This window comes from Barbus barbus (assembly GCF_936440315.1).
Source record: "Barbus barbus genome assembly, chromosome: 36".
Taxonomy (NCBI): Eukaryota; Metazoa; Chordata; class Actinopteri; order Cypriniformes; family Cyprinidae; genus Barbus; species Barbus barbus.
The window spans coordinates 9,248,930-9,272,120 of record NC_136714.1 but is presented as its reverse complement, the minus strand read 5'-3'; the positions used below and the strand labels follow the sequence as shown (position 1 = coordinate 9,272,120).

Below are 23,191 nucleotides of genomic sequence, written 5' to 3'. Positions count from 1 at the left end.
ACACTGGTAATAAATCGATATATTATAATGATTTCTGAAGGATCATATGACTCCGAAAACTGGAGTTGAACAGCTGATGAAAATTCTGATTTGCATCAATGAATTAAATTATATTTTAAAGTAAATTAATTATGTATTATTCTATAACCTCTGACACTGAAACCTCTGAAAACGCCTCACATGACTGCTCTGAACATAACGAAACAAATGCATATTGATGGATCTTCTGTTCTGCAAAATGTAAACAAATGTAGCCTATATTTTTGCAAGCGTAAATATTGTAAAAATATGAATATTAATTGTGTCTAGAACAGGCCGCGCGCAGAGCTAACGCGGGTGTTCATTTCATACTCTGTGACAGCTTATTTAATGTATAAATTAAACATTGTATTTAATGTAAGGTACATGTACAACAAACTGGTAATGTCATAGTGGTATCGTGGCCTATACCTGTGGAACAGTAGACAGCACTGTTCATCTAATAAAAGATCTTCATATAGCTCTAGCAAACAAGCCTTTGCAGATTTGCTTTCAACTGACTGTAGATCCAAATCCACGTCTTCAGCGCTCTTGATGTTCTTAAACTCTCTGTTATCTGAGAGAGAACCGCTTCAGAGACTCAGCGCGTGCGGCAGGGAACTGAACGAATCATTCAAACTGATTCGCGAACCGATTCACTGGTTTGCCAACTGGTTTGATAAAGCCTTTAAACAGAATCGACTCAAAAGAATGAATCATTCGCGAATGGGCATCGTTCATTGCCCAGAGAAAAGTAGACGGCGCGTTTGGAATAAACCGAAGCATTTTTAACTTGGATTGCATTAAGATACAGTAACGAGAGGAGAGTCGCCCAAAGTAACGACGTAAAAGTACCGTTTTTTATCTAAAAATATACTTGAGTAAGAGTAAAAGTACCCATTTTAAAATATACTCTAAAAGTATTAGTTACCCAAAAAATGTACTCAAGTAAATGTAACGAAGTAAATGTAACTCGTTACTACCCACCTCTGGTGCTGAGCCCCCTCCTCTTCACTCTGCTGACCCACGACTGCACACCGTCACACAACTCCAACCTTTTCATTAAGTTTGCGGATGACACGACTGGTGGGTCTCATTAGCAACAGAGATGAGACAAACTACAGGAGCGAGGTGAGCTGCCTGGCCGGGTGGTGCAGTGACAATCTCTCTCTGAATGTGGAGAAGACGTAGGAGATTGTTGTTGACTTCAGGAGAGTACACACTCAGCATGCCCCTCTGACCATCAACGGTGCGACTGTGGAGAGAGTGAGCAGCACCAAGTTCCTGGGTGTGCACATCACAGAGGACCTCTCCTGGACTAACAACACTGTAGCACTGGCCAAGAAAGCACAGCAGCGTCTCTACTTCCTCCGCAAACTTAGAAGAGCCAGAGCCCCGGCCCCCATCATGTGCACCTTCTACAGAGGCACCATCGAGAGCATCCTAACTAGCTGCATCACTGTGTGGTATGGCGCCTGCAACGCATCCTGCCGCAAGTCACTTCAGCGAATAGTGAGAGCAGCTGAGAAGATCATTGGTGTCTCTCTCCCCTCCCTCCAGGACATCTACAGCACCCGTCTCACCCGCAAAGCCACACAGCTTCTTCAGTCTGAAGGAATACATCAGGCTGTCAGGAAGCTGAACTCCGTCCCGTCCTTGCCCCCCCTCCCCTCTTTTACCCCATGCAACACTGAACTTTGATACTACACCCCCCCCCCCCCCCCAGCTCCCCACATCCCCAGGACCTTCCACCCCCCCCCCCCCCCCCCCCCCCACTTAAAAACTGACCAGCACCTGTCATTTGTGCAGCATTGGACTGATCACTACCTCATCCAGCATTGACCGCAAACTACCTCTTCGGATAGTCTGATATAAAAGACTATTCTTTTGTCACTTTAACAGACTGATAAGCTCTTCTTGCACTACACGTATATCTGCACAGTTTTGTTTTATTTAACTGGTTTGCACTATCTATTCTGCCATGTGCCTTATGCCACTTTATCTATCTCTTTCTTTATTTTTCTACAATGTCCTCATTTGTATGTCTGTATAGTTGTATGTACATATGTTTAAACTGTATTTATATGTATTTGAACGTCTACTGTCAGTGTCTTAAATGTTAACTGTATGCACCAAGGGTCTGAGAGTAACGCAATTTCAATTCTCTGTATGTATGTGCCGTACATGTGGAAGAATTGACAATAAAGCAGACTTGACTAATGAACATAGTAGTTGTCCTTTACTCCCGTCATCTGAGCCGCTGAAGAGGATTACATTTGGTTCTGAAGGGAATGCACCCTCGATCTACTTAAATGAGTGTCTTCGTGTGAATCATTCGTGATCCAGCTTCACCTACAGAAGTGAGTACAAGTTTTTTAAAATTAATCTTTGCAAGTCGCCTTTGCTAATTAGCAAGTTTCACGATGAATGCGGCTAAAGTAAACGGTCTCTCAGAGAGCGGCTCGGAAGAGACGGGTGGGGTCAGCAGAGCTCATTCACATTTAAAGGAGAATGACACAATACTGCTTGCTCTGACGAGCGGTTTTTGACAGGGTAAAAAGGTGTTTTAATCAATCTTTGTTACTGAATTTTCATTAAGACTCTAAAGAATAATAACTTGTGGAAAATGGCCATTATATGACCCCTTTAACAACAGTATTATAAACACAGTGAGCAGCAAAATAGATTGATACTTTCCAGGGCTTAAGACTGGAACCAAAATTGTTGCAGTTGCGACAATTTGTTGATAATGTGCGAGTTAAAATTTGATGTGGTCGCATGGTCCAAAGCTCATGCTATGCACAAAATCATCAATATTAAAACAATAAAAGGCTTGAACTACTTCAGTTGTGTTGTAATGAATCTAAAATATATGAAAGTCTAATGTTTATCAGTACATTACAGAAAATAATGAACTTTATCACAATATGCTAATTTTTTGAAAAGGACCTGTATAGGCCTAATAATACTGTATGTGATGTATGCCATGCCTCATCTTATTCCTTTTTGTTAATAGACATTATGTAAGCTAGTTTGTCATTGTAGCCTACTGTTTTATTGTTGTTGTGCTTTTTAATTAAAAATAAAAATGAATCCATCTTTTGTTTTAGTCCTAAAAAGTGAAAGGTGTATAGATATAAGCAAAACAGACAACTATCTTTTCTTGTAAAACGTGACATCCGAAGCCTGGCTTATAACATAGCAAAAGGGGAAGTCGTGGCCTAATGGTTAGAGAGTTGGACTCGTAATCCAAAGGTTGTGGGTTCGAGTCTCGGGCCGGCAGGGATTGTAAGTGGGGAGAGTGAATGTCCAGCGCTCTCTCCACTCTCAATACCACGACTGAGGTGCCCTTGAGCAAGGCACCGAACCCCCAAGTGCGCCGCAGCATAAATGGCTGCCCACTGCTCCGGGTGTGTGTTCACGGTGTGCGTGTGTTCACTGCTGTGTGTGTGCACGTTGGATGGGTTAAATGCAGAGCACGAATTCAGAGTATGGGTCACCATACTTGGCAGTATGTCACTTCACTTCAAAAGAGGAACACCTGTTCACAAAATTCAAATCACAAATAATACTACTGATGAACAAGAACGTTGAATGTTAACCACTTTAGCTATCATATAACTATAAACTATGATAAACGTTCATCAGCATGCATTGATTAATCCCATGTTGTAACGGGAAAAAAAATAAAAAAAATTGCGACCAAATTATGTGCTCGTGTGACCAACTGACAAAGCGAAAGGGCGACCAGTGGGAAGAATGAGTCTAGAGCCCTGATTTCACTAAAACACTGCAGAAAACGAGAACAACGAGAAACAAAACAGTTATTTTCATATGTCATATGACTCAGGTGGTCCGACGACTCAGGTGGTCCGACCACTCAAACCAGGTTTGACTTTTTTTTTTTTTGTTCATCTAGCATTTAGCATGTTAAGAACACTTCCTAGTAAATAGGCATGCTAATTTTAACCTGTTAACCGACAGTAAGAATTTTGACCGATTAATGCAAAGTTTAAAAAGCTTAAAAACGGTTTAAAATTTGTATTATTTTTTTTTTTTTCCCCTAGTAATTTATTAAACCATTTTAAAACGTTTGCTGTATAGTTAAAATCCGCTACGCATATAAAACACAATTTTAACAAAAAAAAACTAATTTAATTCAGTTCTAATCTAATCTAAATAACCGAAATGAACATCCGTAATAGTAAACATTGTTATAACTGGGAAAATTACATGTACATGGCAAGGAAACACAAAAAATCATGAAAATACCACTAAAAATACTTTGTCCTATGGCTTTCTGCCATACATGGGTATCTAAATGTAAAAATAATAATAGCCTAATAAAATGTCTGATGTTGCCTTTTAATATTCATATCCAATTGTACTCAATGTATTTTTTAGACACCACTGCTTTGACAGCAGGGCCCAATATCCTCATGACTATTTTGACTGATTTAGATTTTTTTGTTAGCGAAGTTGTGCTGCTCTCTGGATGGAAATTTATAACTAATCTATTGTCCAGTCTTCTGCTGGGAAGGAAATATATTCCAGACCTCTTTGAACTTTGATTGAATACTCCTGGTAATACTGAATTCCACACAAGGAAGATTTGGAAGTATGATAGTATAGCAAATTTACAAAAAAAAACATAGGAACAGCTACAAGCACAACTATGCAAAAAGCACACTCGCGTGTAACCTAAAACATATATGTAGTGTGTGTTTATGATGTATTCAAATAAAGATTTATTCAGGAATGAAACGCCATAATGTTGCCTTGAGAGGCACAAACGTTCTGATCTAGCTTTATTTGGAACTCACTTTTTTTTGGCGAAACGGGTAATATTTTGTCTAAAGTATCAAAATAAACATCAGGTGTCAGTGGCCACTCTCATAGTGTATGACAGTGGACCTTCTTGGATGCTCCAGCAATGGACCCAACCCGGAAAAAGACACTGGTTTTTCTTTCTCTATTTTGATACTTCTGAATGAAGCAGCTTTACCAAAAAAAAAAAAAAATAGGGCATGTTTGAAACCTTTCTTCCGTGGACATCCGTTTAAATAAAGACCTCTTGTCTCCTTGATAGTGTACAGCAGAGTTTGTTACACTGTTTGAATTACACTTTTTGCTAGGCTTCAAGGTTCATGTGAACTGACCTTTTATGCAAACTGTTATTGTTTTGGGTGCGTACTCGAGTTTGGAAAATTTCACACATACAACTTACCACAAGTAATTGTTATTTTTTATCTTGACTAATCTTAAAGGGATAGTGTACCCAAAAATGAAAATTGCCATAGTTGGTTCACCCTCATGTTGTTGTTAACTGTTTGATTAAATATATTTTGAGATTTCACAAATGTCTTTTGTTTGTTTGTTGGTTAACCTTATTGTTTGCATTTGCAGGTTATAATGCCACCGTTCTGGCCTATGGGCAAACAGGGTCAGGGAAGACATTCTCTATGGGTGGCACATACACATCAGAACAAGAGAACGAGTCCACAGTTGGGGTCATCCCACGAGTAATACGAAGAATCTTTCAGGAAAAGTCTAAATGTGCAGACTGTGAATTTTTGTTGGCTGTATCTTACCTTGAGGTATAAATACTTGTTTACCATCATCTTGGTTTCCTTTATTGATTTAATTTATGAATGAAGTCAATATTCATTTTGTGTAACTCAAGGGTGATGATGTTCTTTTCAATTTAGATTTACAATGAAGAGATCCTTGACCTGCTGTGCACATCAAAGGACAAACCGATTATCAGTATCAGAGAGGATCCAAAAGATGGAATTAAAGTGAGTTCTACAACCTATAATTCTGAATAGTTGATAAAATAACAATTATGGTTAAATTTCAATGTAATGTTTTTGCAATATGCAAATAATGCAGAATATGCATGCCAATGCACCCCACTGGTGCCAATAACAATTTGCTAAATAAGCATTGTCATTTCTGTTGCATATGAGAAACATTTAACTGCCAATGTGCCAAAAACAGAGCTACTTCTTTGAACCACGCCACACACCCTTTTAGCAGCTCTGCTCAAAAAGACTGCACAGTGCAAGTTCAGAACAAATGTTTACTTGCAGATAGGGTTGTAACGGTATGAGATTTTCACGGTATGATAATCGTCTCAGAAAATATCACGGTTTTACGGTATATATTAAACATTTTTTATCAGTAACAATGACTCTTAAAAGAATAAGAGCAAGTTATTTGAGTGAACGAATCCTTTATTGCAACAAACTTGAAATCATTTTAATGAAAGTAAGCCTCCCTTCTGAGGAAAAAAAACTAAAACAAAAAACAATTACAAAATAAAGCCATAAGCCTTATGTATATCTATATCACACTTTAACATTTTAATTAATGTTTTAAAATGTCATCAAATGAAAATTTAGCAACTTTTATTTTTGGCAGTGCTGCACAACAGAGGTATTCTAAGTTAAAACATGGACAAACATGATATTCCTTAAATTAGTTTAGTTTAAATTAATTATTATAAAGAACATTATTATTGTTGTCATAACTTTTAAGTACATTGTACAATGCTAATTTATTTCTGTCAGGACTTCAAGTTAAATTGAACTTTTATTTTGATGGGTTGTAGCAGACCTTTGAGTTTAGTGTATTTGACATTATTTTCTCAAATAAAACTGGTTTTCTCTCAGAGCAGCTCTGCTGATGTTTATGTAGACGCTGAAAACACCATTAGTGTCATGCATGTGTACTTCAGTATGTAGTAGATAAAACGGCGTCACTCATATCTACTTCTGATTTATCCATCCATCAGATGGAGACGCGTTTTAAGTGACAACCTTGTTAACGTTATACTGTAAATCCCATGTTCACAACTGCACCGGGATTCCCTCTGCATCACGGAAATTATACAAAAAAAAAGACACTTAACATTTTCGGTTGATGTATAACACTTATTTGTGTGACCAAAATCAACAGAGTATTTTTAGTGTCTTTTGCACTGATCTTAAAAAAACCGAGCTGGTATCGCCGGTGATACAGCCGGCCCCAGAGGGTTAATGTTCAAAAAACACATTTTTCAAATACTGTACATTTATTGTAGGTCCTCTATGCCCTGCCTCTCTCAAACGTTTGGTTTTCTACAAAGTCCCTCCTTCTGACAAGCAGAGTCTGCTCTGCTGGGCCAACTGACACCAGTGCATTGTGATTGGCCGAACACCACAAGAACGTGTCAGAAATCAAATGCCCCTTTCCATAATCGGGAGCTTCAGCTTTCAAAATTAAAGACAGTTAATAATGTCCTTTGTTCGCATCTCAGGCTTGAACTGATGGTAAAACTGAGTCGCGTGACAGACACAGTGATGATGCTTGTATGTGTTTGCACACAAACCGCGAGTAAGACTATTTCTGACGGGCTATACATGTGTCTCTCTGTCTCTCTCTCTCTGTCAATGCGCCAGATTGTCATAGCAAAGTCAGAATGACCTCCTCTCCTCGATTCACGAAACGGTTGTCCATAAAATGCATTGCTGTTCTGTTGCAAGTAATCTTAATGATTCCTAAATGCATCTACTTTCGGAAGGCCAAATAAAGTGCTTTTGCCTAGAAACACACAGCTTCTCCCTGACATGGCTGCATCAACACTACTGCGGTTACAGAAACCACGCCTTACGCAAATACGTAGACGTGGGGGTGTGTTTGAATGAGCTGTTTTAGGGGGGCGGGGCAGAGTCTTAACTTTTATAAAGAATATCTCTTTGGTTGCAACTTCATAGATCTTATCTATGCACATCGGCTTGTAACACTCCAAAGAGAAAGGAAAACTTGAAATCGCATCATATGACCCCTTTAAAATGCTGTTATCATGAGTGGTTTACATGAGAAGATCACAATACAGTACATCTGATTACATATTTATTATAAAATTTCAATGCAGTCTTTGTGTTTTGATAAATTAAACAATAAGCCATATGTTCTCAGGCATTGTTAAAATTAAGTGAAGAATATAGAGAAGTTTCCGGCCAACTGGAGTCTAATGGCGCTTTTCCACTGCATGGTACGGTATGGTTCAGTACGGCTCACTTTTGGGGTTTTTCCACTGGGTACAGAACCTGGTACCTGATACTTTTTTTTTTTTTAGTACCGCCGAGGTTCCAAGTGAAGCGAAGCCAGCGAAGGATCGAACGCAACTTATTTGAATGAGCGCACCTTTCTTTTAACAACCAAAAAATGGCTGTTTCGTTGTCGGTTGAGGAAGTACAGACTGTTGTCTCGTTGATGGCCGAGGAGCGGATTCAGCGAGAGCTTGATGGGGCGACGCGGAATTAAAACGCTTTTCAGGAGTCACTGCAGTAGAGGCGGCGCAACTATAACGACACATGAATAATCCTGCCCACTCTAAAGCGGTACTAAACTGCAGTGGAAACACAAACTGAGCCGTGCCGTTCTTAACCGATCCAAGCCGAGTCGTACCACGCAGTTGAAAAGCGCCGTAACACTTTCATATACTTCCATGCATCACAACTGCACAGTCTCTTGGAGTACGGTCCACAAGGCTTTTGCTCTGACTACCTTAAATTTCATATACCCTCTATGACCGCTTATGTCTTTTTGTTTTCTTGGTGTAGATTGTTGGGCTGACAGAAAAGGAAGTGTTTACTGCTCATGAGATGGTGGGTTGTCTAGAGTTGGGAAACTCTGCACGAACAGTAGGCTCAACAGCCATGAATGCAGCCTCATCTCGCTCGCATGCCATCTTTACCATATCACTGGAGCAGCGACGCAAAGGAGACAAGTATGTTACAACACATGCTGTTACACTAAGATTACTTAATGTTTGTGTGGAGACTAGGGATGGGTATCGTTAAGATTTTAACGGTATTACTACTCTTACCGATACTGCTTATCGATCCGGTACTTTAACGGTATTCTTATCGGTACTTTTTGTTTTACTTTGTTTCTTTGTTCATATTCTTACAGTATCTTATCTTATGTATATAAAACACTAAAAATGCCTGCACTTCATCAATTTGTAAATGCACCAGTGTGCAGGTATTTTTAGTGTTTTATATACATAAGATAAGATACAGTAACAACATGAACAAAGAAACAAAGTAAAACAAACTGACAAATACAATAAAACAAACACACAAACGAAATGAAATAAACAGTGCTTTCATTTTTCCATGAAGGTCTACTAATATTAATGTTCAGGTAAGTAATAGTTACAAAAGTAATCAAATGTAAATGAGCACTGCATAGTTTTCACTGTATGTACTGATAGATTTATGTTTATTATTATTGACACTTTAAGACAATATACTGACACGCATCAGATTTTCTCCCAACTGTTCTCGTCTACTTAAAACATAAAAGTGAAGACTCTCGTAACCGGCCATTTTGACACGTTGTGTGTATTTTTTTGGCATATTTTTGTGTGTTATTTCGACGCGCCCGAAGCTCAAAGTGTACTTTGCTTGTCCGTTTTGGAGCACGCCGCCGCGCAGGCACACGCGCGCACACACATTTCAGCCTGCTAGAAGAAATGCGGCTATAATCCTTGGAAGCCAAAATCAAAAAAAAAAAAAAAAAATACTTAGCTTAATATAACAGCCACAGGCCTAAAGTGTGAGCAGATGTTTGAATAGTTGGTTCTCTCTTCTATCATAATTAAACAGGAATTTCATGTTGCGTGTGCTGAAGCTCCTCCGCGTGAGCGCGATCTGGCTTCTGAATTGCGCATAGCAAAAATGCATCATAGACAAATGTTTGAATATTATTGCACATAAAAACAGCTGGCGAAATTTTTTATATAGAGATATAGATAGAGATATAGATAGATAGATAGATAAATGTTTGACCAGCCAGATTATTCAGTCTTGAAGATTACGATAGGCTGTCCTACCTCCGTAAACATATTGTCAACAACGTATGGTGTTACCCCGACATCCTGGCCAAATTTGCCCATTGGCCTCTGACCATCATGGCCTCCTAATCATCCCCATACACTGATTGGCTTCATCACTCTGTCTCCTCTCCACCAATAAGCTGGGATGCTGGACACTGGTGGTGGTTGAGGAGATCCCCCTCACAATGTAAAGCGCTTTGAGTACCCAGAAAAGCGCTTTATGTAACAAATTATTATTATATGCATTTGCATCTCACTGCACACCCTGTTCGTGCAGACATGATACATCAGTGAATTCTATTGCGGACTGAGTGAGAATGAAAGGCATTATTATTGTAATACTATGAGCTTTGTACTGTAATGTTTTATCACCGGTGAATGAGACACAATGTAATCTGACAGCGTTGCATTCAATCCTCCACCTACGCCGTCTTTCATCATGTCGCTGATTAGCTTCTGGTCTAAGCGTGTTCATGTGCTTTAGAGGATGTGTAGTTTTGCAGAGTATTTATTAGGGATGTAACGGTATGAAAATCTCTTATCACGATTATAGTGACCAAAATTATCACTGTTATCAGTATTATCACGGTATTGTTAAAATGTGCTGGAGATGTTCAAAAAGTACAGACACATAAATCACTTCAAGTTTTATACTTAAAAATCAACAAAAATGAGCAAATAAAATGACTTAGTTTGAATAATCACTAAAACAATAACATAACCAATGAGGTCTGGATTTTAAATGACATCTTGACTAACACCAGTTTAATAGCATGTTCAAATAAAGCTTTGAAAACGTTTAATATAAAGGTAGACCTCACATTTCAGCCTTTAAAGAAAAGGGTTAAGTTAAAATGATAATTGATTAATAAATGATTATATGTATTTTATCTGCTCCATAAATAATTCTAGATAACTTGTCTGAATTGTTTAAATGTGTAGAATCCACATAAGCTTGTTTTTCATCAACCGGTTAAAATTTACAGCAGGGCATGCAAATTTGGTCCGTTTTTTTGGCCAGACAGAATAAGCACACAGACTGAATGTAAATAAGTGTCTGTAAATCCACTCTCTGACAGCAGGTGGCGCTTTATACAGAAAAGCTGAATTACAGCTGATCCCCGTGAACTCCATGAACAAAGCAGTATTGTGTTTAAGAACATTTCCTTTAGGTATTACATGGAGCGAAGATGAAAACAAAATGCCATCAAATCGTTTCTGAAGACAGTCAGAACCTTCAGAGGTACATTCATATAATTAATTCACTGATATATTCATTTGTTTAATTCCCTTAGCACTCTTTTAAACCTCCCAGCTTTTCCGCCCTATTTTCACTCAGAACGAAACTACTCTGCTGCTGTGCGCTCGTGACACTGTTACTGAAAACTCTGCTTTATGCCGGACAGTATTTATTTATCGCGAGTTGTTCAAATCACGGTAATCGAATACGGTTTTAATGATAATTAAAATATGAAACGGTAATACTAACCGTGGGGAATTTTATCATGATTTATCGTCAAACCGGTAATTGTTACATCCCTAGTATTTATGCAGAGAAGGTGGGATCTTGCTTTTAAAGCTAGATACTATTATTGATAGTCTTTCCGAAATCACCTCAGGGCTCGCAAAATTTCAAAATCTCTGTTAGCCCTTCAGGCAGGTACTCTTCAGATTTTGGTAGCCCGAAAATAATTTAACTAGCCCAAATAAAATAAAGACCATAAATGTCAATCAAAAACATTTTCAATACACACATATCAACGAATATCAAGGAAAGAGTTTTATTTTACTATTTACAAGGTATCTGCAGAATACTTAATCTATTTAAGGCAATTTGAAAAATTATTTCTTATACCATTTAACGTATTTAAAACGGTCTAAGGCCTTAAAAACTAAAAAAAAAAACTCTTAAAGGTCACCTGAGCAAAAGCATTCTTTATACCAGACCTGTACAGCATGCACACAAAAAAGTGTGTAACTTTTAACTTTAATGTGCTATTTATATTTGATTTGACGCTTGATGTAACTAAATGAGTACAGGTTTAGGTTACCAGAGAAAACATTTTACTGTACAATACACTGCAGTTCAAAAGTTTGGATCAATAAAGTTTTTTAAAGAAGTTTCTTATGCTCATCAAGGCTGTATCTATTTGATAAAAAAAATACTGAATATTGTTTCATAAAACAATATTGTGAAATATTATTGCAATTTAAAATAAATGTTTGTTATTTTAATATACTTTAAAATGTAATTAATTCCTGTGAAGCAAAGCAGTATTTTCAGTGTCACATGATCCTTTAGAAATAATTCTAATATGCTGATTTTTAATCAATGTTGGAAACAGTTGTACTGCTTTTTTATTTTTTTATATACTGTATTTTTTGGGACCTGTGATATTTAAAAAAAAAAGTTAAAAAGAACAGTGTTTAGTCAAAATAGAGATTTTGTTACAATATAAACTATTCAAAATTTTGGGGTTTATTCAACTTTAAAGAAAGTTGAATAAACTTTATTCAGCAAGGATGTGTTAAATGGATAAAATTGATAGTAAAGACTTATATTATATTTTGAGTAAATGCTGTTCTTTTAAACTTTTTATTAATCAAAGAAAAAAGAAACACAGGTTCCAAATAAATGTTAAGCAGCACAACAGTTTCAACACTGATAATAAATCAGCATATTAGAATTATTTCTGAAGGATCATGGGACACTGAAGACTGGAGTAATGATGCTGAAAATTCAGCTTTGATCACAGGAATAAATACTATTTTAAAGTATAGGTAAAGTATAGGTATTAAAATAGGAAACCAATATTAGAAATTACAATAATATTTCACTATCACTGTTTTTCTGTATTTTTTAAATGAATACTGCCTTGATGAGCAAGAGACTCAAAGTCAAAGACTCAAAAACAAGGTCAATTATTTATCAGGTTTATAATATAGCCCTAACATAATATATTATTAAAACAAACTATTTAAACTGATAGAATAGAATACAAACTGAAGCCAAACTTAAGCTGAGATCTGTAAGTCAAATATAAAAAAAGTGAACATATGAATTCTTCTATAACCGTCTAAACATCGCTATGAAGTACAGTTTGTACAATACATTTGTGTGTGACTTTACGTGTCCCTTACCATTCTTTGCCCATCCTCCGCTATTTCCAGCACTTAATCAAGCCGCTCTTCTTTAAAACAGGACGTTTTATTTCACATGTTATTGCGTTTGCGTTGTCTCTCGTGTTGAGCGCACCGCAACCTATGAAGAGTTCAGTTTCTACAGCGACTCATTTGGTGCATATCGTTCTCTTTTCTATGAAACCAGTTCTAACTCTCGTGACATCAGCTCTATAGCGGTTTGCCCGAGCATTGCTATTCTTTCCCTTTTACTGGCGGCATTCAATCAAATGGCTTCCCAACTCATTTTTGTGTGCGCGAGGCACATTATTTTTTTTGCGCGGCCGCGGTGGAAGAAGAGCGCGGTCGCGCTCAGCTTAGAGGGAACATTGCGTGGGAGCCCTGTATTTAAGGTAGCCCGTCGGGTAGGGCAGTGATACATTTTGGTAGCCCGACTGGAAAACGCAATAGCGCCGGGACATCGGGCTAGCGATTTTGCAAGCCCTGCACCTACCCTATTTTTAAGAATGGACATGTACACACATATACACATACATATTTATATTTATTTTTGGTCAAAGTGAATTTATCCAGGTCTAAAAATATACTAATGGTCATCTGGTCAAAATATATATCATAATGGTCAACTAGGGTAAATGTACCTATTAAGCACACTTCCATTTTTGAGCTCAGATTATAAAAAGGATAAATGATGTATTATCCTACAGTACTTGATGTCTTAAACAATTGATATATTTGTTACTATATACCTCCTATAATTTCAAGTCAATCAGATCATTGCACACTGAGATATGAGTATCCATGTTCACACTGTCTGGTGGCCATTTTGAAAGCTGTCTGAAAACTTTCACCAAAAGAGGAGCCCCTTAAATACAGGTGCATCTCAATAAATTAGAATGTCGTGAAAGTTCATTTTTTTTCTTGTAACTCAATTCAAAAAGTGAAACTTTTTCATATATTTTAGATTCAATGCATGTAAAGTAAAACATTTCAAAAGTTTTTTTGTTTTAATTTTGATGATTAGAGCTTACAGCTCATGAAAGTCGAAAATCATCTCAAATTATTAGAGTATTTACATCTGAGTTTCAATTAATGACCATCCCTACAGTATAAATTCGGGGTATCTCTTGTTCTTTGAAACCACAATAATGGAGAAGACTTCTGACTTGGCAATGATCCAGAAGGCGAGCATTGACACCCTCCACAAAGAGGATAAGTCACAGAGGGTCATTACTGAAAGGAGTGGCTGTTTACAGAGTGCTGTATCAAAGCATATTAAATGCAAAGTTGACTGGAATGAAGAATTTGGGTAGGAAAAGGTGCACAAGCAACAGGGATGACTGCAAGCTTGAATACTGTCAAGCAAAGCTGATTCAAACACTTGTGAGAGCTTCACAAGCAGTGGACTGAAGCTGGAGTCAGTGCATCAAGAGTCACCACGCTCAGACGTCTTCAGGAAAAGTGCTACCAAGCCACTTATGAACCAGAGACAACGTCAGAAGCGTCTTACCTGGGTGTAGAGAAAAAGAGCTGGACTGTTGCTCAGTGGTCCAAAGTCCTCTTTTCAGATGAAAGTAAATTTTGCATTTAATTTGGAAATCAAGGTCCCAGAGTCTGGAGGAAGAGTGGAGAGGCACAGAATCCATGTTGCTTGAAGTCCAGTGTGAAGTTTCCACAGTCTGTGGTGATTTGGGCTGCCATGTCATCTGCTGGTGTTGGTCCACTGTGTTTTCTGAAGTCCACAGTCAACGCAGCCATCTCAGGAAATTTTAGAGCATTTCATGCTTCCTTCTACTGACAAGCTTTATGGAGATGCTGATTTCATTTTCCAGCAGGACTTGGCACCTGCCCACACTGCCAAAGGTACCAAAAGCTGGTTCAATGACCATGGTGTTACTGTGCTTGATTGGCCAGCAAACTCGCCTGACCTGAACCCCATAGAGAATCTATGAGGTATTGTCAAGAGGAAGATGAGAGACACCAGACCCAACAATGCAGATGACCTGAAGGCCGCTATCAAAGCAACCTGGGCTTCCATACCACCTCAGCAGTGCCACAAAATGATCAACTCCATGCCACACCGAATTGAGGCAGTAATTAAAGCAAAAGGAGCCCCTACCAAGTATTGAGTAAATGTACAGTAATTAAGCATACTTTCCAGAAGGCCAACAATTCACACAAAATGTTTTTATTGGTCTTATGAAGTATTCTAATTTGTTGAGAGAGTGAATTGGTGGGTTTTTGTTAAATGTGAGCCTAAATCATCACAATTAAAAGAACCAAAGACTTAAACTAATTTAGTCTGTGTGCATTGAATTTATTTTATACGAGTTTCACAATTTGAGTTGAATTACTGAAATAAATGAACTTTTCCACAACATTCTAATTTGAGATGCACCTGTATGTGGTTTTAAAAAAATGTTTAAGCTTTTATTTTGGGTAAGTTTCACTACTTATTGTAAAATTAAGAGATTTAATTTTTAGACTTTTGCATATTATAACCTGGAACTTGGATGTGGGAAATAATTGCATTAGATCCAAAAGAGAGTTTTAGCAACATAGCGCAGATGCTACAGAACACAGTTAGCTGACTAGCTGTATAAGATTGTGTGCTATGCTGACGTATTACTTCACAGGCTTTACTAGCTTGTACTTTTACATCCTGTATAATTGACAGTTTATTGCTGGACTGTGGTTTTACAGTACTGTAATTTTGAAAGATTTCATATTTTAAGGTGATCTTAAACGAGACCATGAAAATCACACAGCTTCAGTGTGACATCATTAAGAAAAAGTATAATTTCATAGATATAGTTAATAATAGTTGTTCATAATAAAATATCTATGAACTTAATACATGACCTAGATTATTTATTTAGCAAAATATTGTAATTTTAATAAATATTACATGAAATTTATAAAAAATGGCTGCTGCTCCCATTAAAGGTCAGTGTGCTCTTTAAGCTCTTCTACATTGAAAGTCTATGTAAATACTTCATAAACAGACTTTAAATATTAACTGACGGTTGTCACTTTAAGTTAATCTTTAGAAAATGATTAACTTATTTTAACAGCTTTAAGATTACAAAATCGAGACATAACTGCAGGTGCATCTCAGAAAATTAGAATATGGTGAAAAATGAAAATGAAAGTCAAAAATCAGTATCTCAAAATATTAGGATATTTCCTGAGATCAATCAAAAAAAAAAAAAGTATTTCCAAAACAGAAAGGTTCAAGTTCTTTAAAGTATATTCATTTATGCGCTCAATACTTGGTCGGGGCTCCTTTAGCACAAATTCCAGCATCAGTGAGGTGTGGCATGGAAGCAATCAGCCTGTGGCACTGCTGAGGCACTATTGAGCCTTCAGCTCGTCTGGATTGTTGGATTGACTGTTTCTCTTTCTCTTGAAAATATCCCATAGATTTCATATGGGGTTCAGGTCAGGCTTGTTGGTTGGCCAATCAAGCACAGTAATATAATGGTCAGCAAAGCACTTGGAAGTGGTTTTGGCACTGTGGGCAGGTGCTAAAGTCCTGCTGGAAAAGGAAATCAGCATCTCCCTAAAGCTTGTCAGCAGATGGAATAAAGTGCTCTAAAATCTCCTGGTAGATGGCTGCATTGACTTTGGACTTGATAAAACACAATGGACCAACACCAGCAGACGTCACGGCACCCCAAATCATGACTGACTTCTGAAACTTCACACTGGACTTCAAGCAGTTTGGATTCTGTGCCTCTCCAGTCTTCCTCCAGACTCCAGACCTTGATTTCCAAATGAAAAGCAAAATTTAGTTTTTTCTGAAAAGAGGACTTTGGACCACTGAGCAACAGTCCAGTTCTTTTTCTCTTTAGCCCAGGTAAGATGCTTCTGACGATGTTTCTGTTTCAGAAGTGGCTTGGTAGCCCTTTTCCTGAAGACGTCTGAGCGTGGTGACTCTTGATGCACTGACTCCAGCTTCAGTCCACTCCTTGTGAAGCTCTCCCAAGTGTTTGAATCGGCTTTGCTTGGCCGTATTCTCAAGCTTGCGGTCATCCCTGTTGCTTGTGCACATTTTCCTACTCAATTTCTTCCTTCCAGTCAATTTTGCATTTAATATGCTTTGATGCAGCACTCCTTGAACAGCCACCCCTTTCAGTAATGACCCTCTGTGACTTATCCTCTTTGTGGAGGGTGTCAGTTATTGTCTCCTGGACCATTGCGAAGTCAGCAGTGTTCCCCATTATTGTGGTTTCAAAGAACAAGAGATACCCAGAATTTATATTGTATGGATGGTCATTTATTGAAACTCAAATGTAAATGTTCTAATAATTTGAGATACTGATTTTTGACTTTCATTAGCTATAAGGTCTAATCATCAAAATTAAAACAAACTTTTGAAGTGTTTTACTTTACATGTAATCTAAAATATGAAAGTTTAACTTTATGAAATAAGTTACAAGAAAAAATGTACTCTTTCACCATATTCTAATTTTCTGAGATGCACCTGTATAGTTTATGCCCAGAGATGAGAGGCATGTCGTCCATTCAAAGGAGCAGCCATCAGAAACCTGTTGCATCTGTCCAGAAAAAAAGCGACTAAAGGCTGGAATGCACTACACGACTTTTAAAATGTGAACAGTTTTTTTTTATATTTTTTTTTTTATTTCTTTTAAAACAGCAGGCATCACTTACATTTACAGACTTTGTAAATGGTCACAAAGGAAAACTGGGCATCATACAGTAAATGACTGAGGATCACACATTACCAGGCTTTTTTAAATTTATTCCAATCACAACAAACTTGCACAGAAGCGTGCACATTGATGCTAGGAGACAAATGAAAACGTGTTCTAAAATCTGCTGAAAATATCAAACATGTTTGATATCCTCTGACTGGATGGAGTCAAAGTCTGAAGCTAAAAAAAATGGACTCTGTGACCATCATACACTGTGATTTTTCTATTAGATATGTCAGCTTAAATCTACAGACTTTTTTTTAAATTGTATTTTCAAAAAAAATATTTAAAATTATTCTTTAAAAAGGTTGTTTAAAATAAACAAGAATTTTTAATAAAACATGATGTGATCTTAATGGGAACAGGGGTGTGCCTAAATGGTACAAAAATGTACCCATTAAGCACAGCCAGACGTTTTGAATTTAATGATGTATATCTTAATCAAAATGCTTTTGTCATTTAAAATAAAAGTAAATATTTGTGTGTGAGAGATTATTTTAACATAACTTCTTGTACTGAAGCCAATATCCTGTGGACTAAAAATGTCTCAATGTAGATTTTGGTGAGCTTAATAGGTATGTTTACCCTACTTCTGGATCTTTATAAAACTGTAAAATGTTTAACTAAATGTAGTTATTTAATTTAAATTGATATTTGTTTGTCAAGGAGTGATGTCATGGTCTCCAAATTGCACTTGGTGGATCTCGCTGGATCTGAGAGACAAAAAAAAACTAAAGCAGAGGGAGATCGACTCAAAGAGGGTGAGTACAATGTAGAAAATCCATTCTTATTTATGCGTTTTCTTTTTTGAAAGAATGGAGTTCATAGTTTTGCTCTTCATTGGGATCTCTACATGCCAGCATTTTACAGACATGTCTGAAAACAGACATAACGCACCTAAAAAGGAAATCGTCATTTACTCATTCTTGTGTTTCCAACCCATATGACACGAAAGGGAAAAAAACTACAGAATATGCTGGGCACAATATACAGGGACTGCAGTAAAAGGCCCCTTTCTACCTCTACCTCATATACCTTATTTTTAAGCACAACCAACTTTTTCTACAAAATGTGTTGCTCCTTGTTTAACACAAAGATACACTGTGCATATCATAACAGCACAGTGCTAAACAGCTAAAGTCTGCCTACACTGGACGTGTGTATTTCAGGTGAGAATGTAGTTTAAAACTCAAATCTGCAGTTTATTCATAAAAACGGCGCATATTTGAAAATGTGCTTTGCCGATTTCGGAGACGTGAGCTCCATGCGATCACCGGGCGCTCAGTGCTCATGTATTCCGGCGAGAGGAGCATAACTTCGGCTAGTCCTTCTGACATTTGCCGCTGGCTCTGATGTGTCTGTAGTGGATAAACATAAGATATAATTCGTTTTGAGTGAATCTAACAGGTAATCTTTGGTCTTTATTCTATTAATATGCTTAAATGAAAACGAGGCAGTGGTGTTTGTATTTCGTCTGTAAATACAGTGAGGAAGATTGCAGCAGCCAAGGTGAGCTGACTGACGTTATCAAGTACGCTGCTCTTTGCAGAATTACCGGACTTGCGTCGTTCCGTTCCCGGGAGCTCACACTCCGAGTCTTAACTCGTGAAGTCCGAACTACCGAGGATGCAAGTCCGAAATTTGCGTACTTGGTATTGAGAAACGCTCGCAGACCTAACGTTACATCACCAAGACTATATGCCTAATCTTATCGGTACTTTAGACAATGACAGAAACGCAGACAGCAACAGGTCTGGGGGAAAAAAAGTTCCTGGGACATTGTTCCAGGTCATTTTGGTGGAACATCGGCTTATGTTTCACAGAACTAATTGTTGCCTGGGTTGTGTAGGCTACATATATGTGGGGCGGATCTATCAAAATAGAGCAGAGACCCTTTAGGGGTAGGGGCGTGTTTGTTTTGGTGATTTCAAATATCAACCTTGGCTTCCAGAAATCACTTACCCTGCCTTTAATGTTAATGAAAATACAGTTGTTCATTGTTTATTCATGTTAGTTCACAGTGCGTTAACTAATGTTAACAAACACAACTTGTGATTTTAATAATGCATTAGTAAATGCTGAAATCAACATGAACTAAGATTAATAAATGCTGTAGAAGTATTGTTCATGTTAACTGAACCTTATTGTAAAGTGTTAATTTCTTAAATGTGACCCTGGACCACAAAACCAGTCTTAAGTCGCTGGGGGATATTTGTAGCAATAGCCAAAAATACATTGTATGGGTCAAAATTATCGATTTTTTTTCTTTTATGCCAAAAATCTTTAGGATATTAAGTAAAGATCATGTTCCATGAAGATATTTTGTAAATTTCTTACCGCAAATCTCAACTTCATTTTTGATTAGTAATATGCATTGCTAAGAACTTAATTTGGACAACTCTCAATATTTGGATTTTTTTGCACCCTCAGATTCCAGATTTTCAAATAGTTGTATTTCAGCCAAATATTGTCTGATCCTAACAAACCATGCATCAATGGAAAGCGTATTTATTCAGCTTTCAGGTGATGCATAAATCTCAGTTTAGAAAAATTTACACTTAAGACTGGTTTTGTGATCCAGGGTCACAAATGGGATTTATCTTTATATAGACCTGTTAGGGTTCTAAGTCTGGTTGGTTAATAACCAAAGAAGCATAGAGGCATATCCGTATTAATCTGGAAAATCAGCAAATACCGTGGAACCAAATAAATGATAATTTTTTTTTTTTCAGAAATAATGTAATGTCATCTTCATTGTTCAGAATTTTGAAGGAATTTTATTTGTGGCTATACCATGCTGTTAGAACAAGGCACTTCAACCAAAACCCTTTTGTGGAAAAAGTTAAGTGATTTTAAAATTAGAGAACAGCAATGATTGTAGCACGAAGAAAGATTACAACTAGAGGATGGGCATTTTTCAAATATATTGTATTCGAATATGATTTGGGCTCAAAAAACTTTATATTTCAGGGGTAGACAATAAGGGAAATTTGCCACTGGCCCTCCGGGCCAGTGTCTTTTGAAGTTCACTGGCCCAGGTCAACGCGTCGGGTATTGATCCCAATTATCACGAAAAAGAACAGTTTGCTTGAACAACATGAATAGCATTTATTTTTTTTAAGGTAGGTTTAGTGCAAAGTGCAGCAAAACTGTGCAAAAACATGAAACAAGTGCAAATAAACCTATTGCATAGGATTCATTATATTATGTTCATACCATAGGTTTCATACACGTTAACTTTTCTCTAACTTACTTGTCTGCATATGTGGGCATTGATCTGCAGAGCTCACAGTAAACCTCTTTTTTTTCTTGATCGTAGCCCAGCTAGGGGTGGGCGATATGGGAAAAATATCATATCACGATTCACGGTTTTATCACAATTCTTTGTCATGTTGGTTTTACAAGTTGTCTGAGCATTACAGCAAAACTAGAAAGACAAAGCCTTTCAAGGTAACAAAAAAAAAAAAGACATGGCAGATATTTAGGCCAAAGTGGGCAAAGATAAAAATCTTTGTCATTATTTTATCTTTCTTATTAAAAAATAAGAACAAAGATACACATTACAAATACACATAATATACAATTTTAAAAAAAATGCTTTATTTTCAGGTACAATAGGTGTATTTATGAACAAATATAAAAATAAAACACTATATAAACTGATTCCTAAAGCAACTGTATTAAAGTTTTTCAGTCAAGAATAGGGAGTGATTTTTCTCTTTGTGTTTTGTTGTTTTGTTAACGTTAAATGAATAGTTCCCCCACAAATTAATATTCTGTCATCTGTCTGTCAATTCTGTCATGATGTTTTATTTTTATACCATCATTTACTCAAAAGTAGTTTTAAACCTGAATGAGTTTCTTTCTTCTGCTGAACATAAATGCTATTTTGAAGAAGGTGGAAAACCAAACAGTTGCTGGTCCTCAGTGACTTCCATAGGATTTTTCTTTCCTACTATCAAAGTCATTGTGGACCAGCAACTGTTTGGTTACCCTCATTCTTCAACATATCTTCTTTTGGGTTCAGCACAAGAAATTAATAGAGGTTTGGGACAACATGTGAGTGAGTAAATAATGACAGAAATTAAATTTTAGGGTGAACTATCCCTTTAATGACAGTCGACAGCATGTTTAGTGTCCTGTCCCTTTAAGAGCTGCACGCATCTAATATACAGGCACGCATCCGTTTCTCTCTTAACTATTTACTTTCATTTTAGAGATAACCAACTGAGTCTGTATGTGAACCTTGTGTGTTTTGACAGTATTAGCGCAAAAGATAAGTTAGTTGAGTAATCAGGCGCTGTTAGACAGGCTTTTTAGCGCGCGTGCTTCAGGTGTATCCGCTCAGAAAAAGCGCAGACCAGCGCGCGAATGAAACATTTAACCAGCAAGGCTTGTGTGCAAATAATGTACTTTTGCGATCGCGAATAAGTGCAGTGTCCTGTCTGAGTAACTCTACTGCTGTATGTCGTGTTGTACAGTATATAGAGACCGCGGCGCCAGAACTGTATTTGACATAATGTGCGCTGTAGCACGATACTACCATATTTCTTCAAAAGCAGATGGTGGAGACATTTTTATCGTCCACGATCAAAAATCATCATATCGCACACCCCTAAGCCCAACCAATTCCAGCGGTCTCGCCACTGGGGCTGAAACTTTCTCTGCCTTTTCTTTTCGTATTCCCTTTCGCTTTCCCTTAATTCCTCTGGTGATTTTCTCTTCCTTGCCTTCTCTTTTTTTACCCGGCGTTTAGCCAGGTGATGGGGGTTTCAGAAACATGTAGCCTAGCTTAATAGTAGCTATAGGTAGGTGCTGAGCAGCAGTGTGCAGTTTGCGCGCGTAACCGCGGGAACGAGCAAGGCGGTGCAGACGTCACGGAGCGCATAAACCGCTGCATCTGTAACTGTCGGGATCACGTAACGTGTTAGCGGTGGTTACCGAGACGATTTAACAGAAATCAAAATACAGAACCACAGGTAATTAATGTGAAATTAGAGTTTTTTTAATCGAGGCATTATTTTTACTGGCCCCACCGGGCTAGTGGTTGGAGCGATCTGGTGGCCCTGACGGTTTTAAAAGCACGTCCGGGCCACCGGGCCAATTATATTGTCGACCCCAGTATTTATTTATTTAAATAACGTTTAAAGAGAACCAAACCACTGTAAACAAAGCAGCAGAGAACAGAGGGAAGATGGAAAAAAAGCCATGTAAACTTTTCTGAAGATGGTCAGTTTCTCTCAGAGATGCATTCATAAACCCCCAATTCAGTATTTAGGATTTTTTTACATCAGTGATCTTGCTCTGCACGCTACAGTATTTTCTGCCATTTGCGTCCGTCTTCAGCATCGCTGGCCTCTGTTAACGGTTCGTTTACACACTTCGTAATATATCCACACAAAATGGCATTTTGGAAAATGATTGC

At 37.5% G+C, this 23,191-nt stretch overlaps 1 protein-coding gene across 1 annotated transcript in view; it reads left to right on the top strand.

The window, feature by feature from the left end:
• LOC306855584 (chromosome-associated kinesin KIF4-like) overlaps nt 1-23,191 on the top strand; it is a 119,646-nt gene that overhangs the window by 4,890 nt on the left and 91,565 nt on the right. Inside the window, exons 4-7 of the mRNA XM_079394348.1 lie at nt 5,425-5,615; nt 5,727-5,816; nt 8,628-8,794; nt 18,433-18,527. Of these exons, the coding sequence (XP_079250474.1) occupies nt 5,425-5,615; nt 5,727-5,816; nt 8,628-8,794; nt 18,433-18,527 (543 nt within the window). The remainder of the gene's footprint in view (nt 1-5,424; nt 5,616-5,726; nt 5,817-8,627; nt 8,795-18,432; nt 18,528-23,191) is intronic.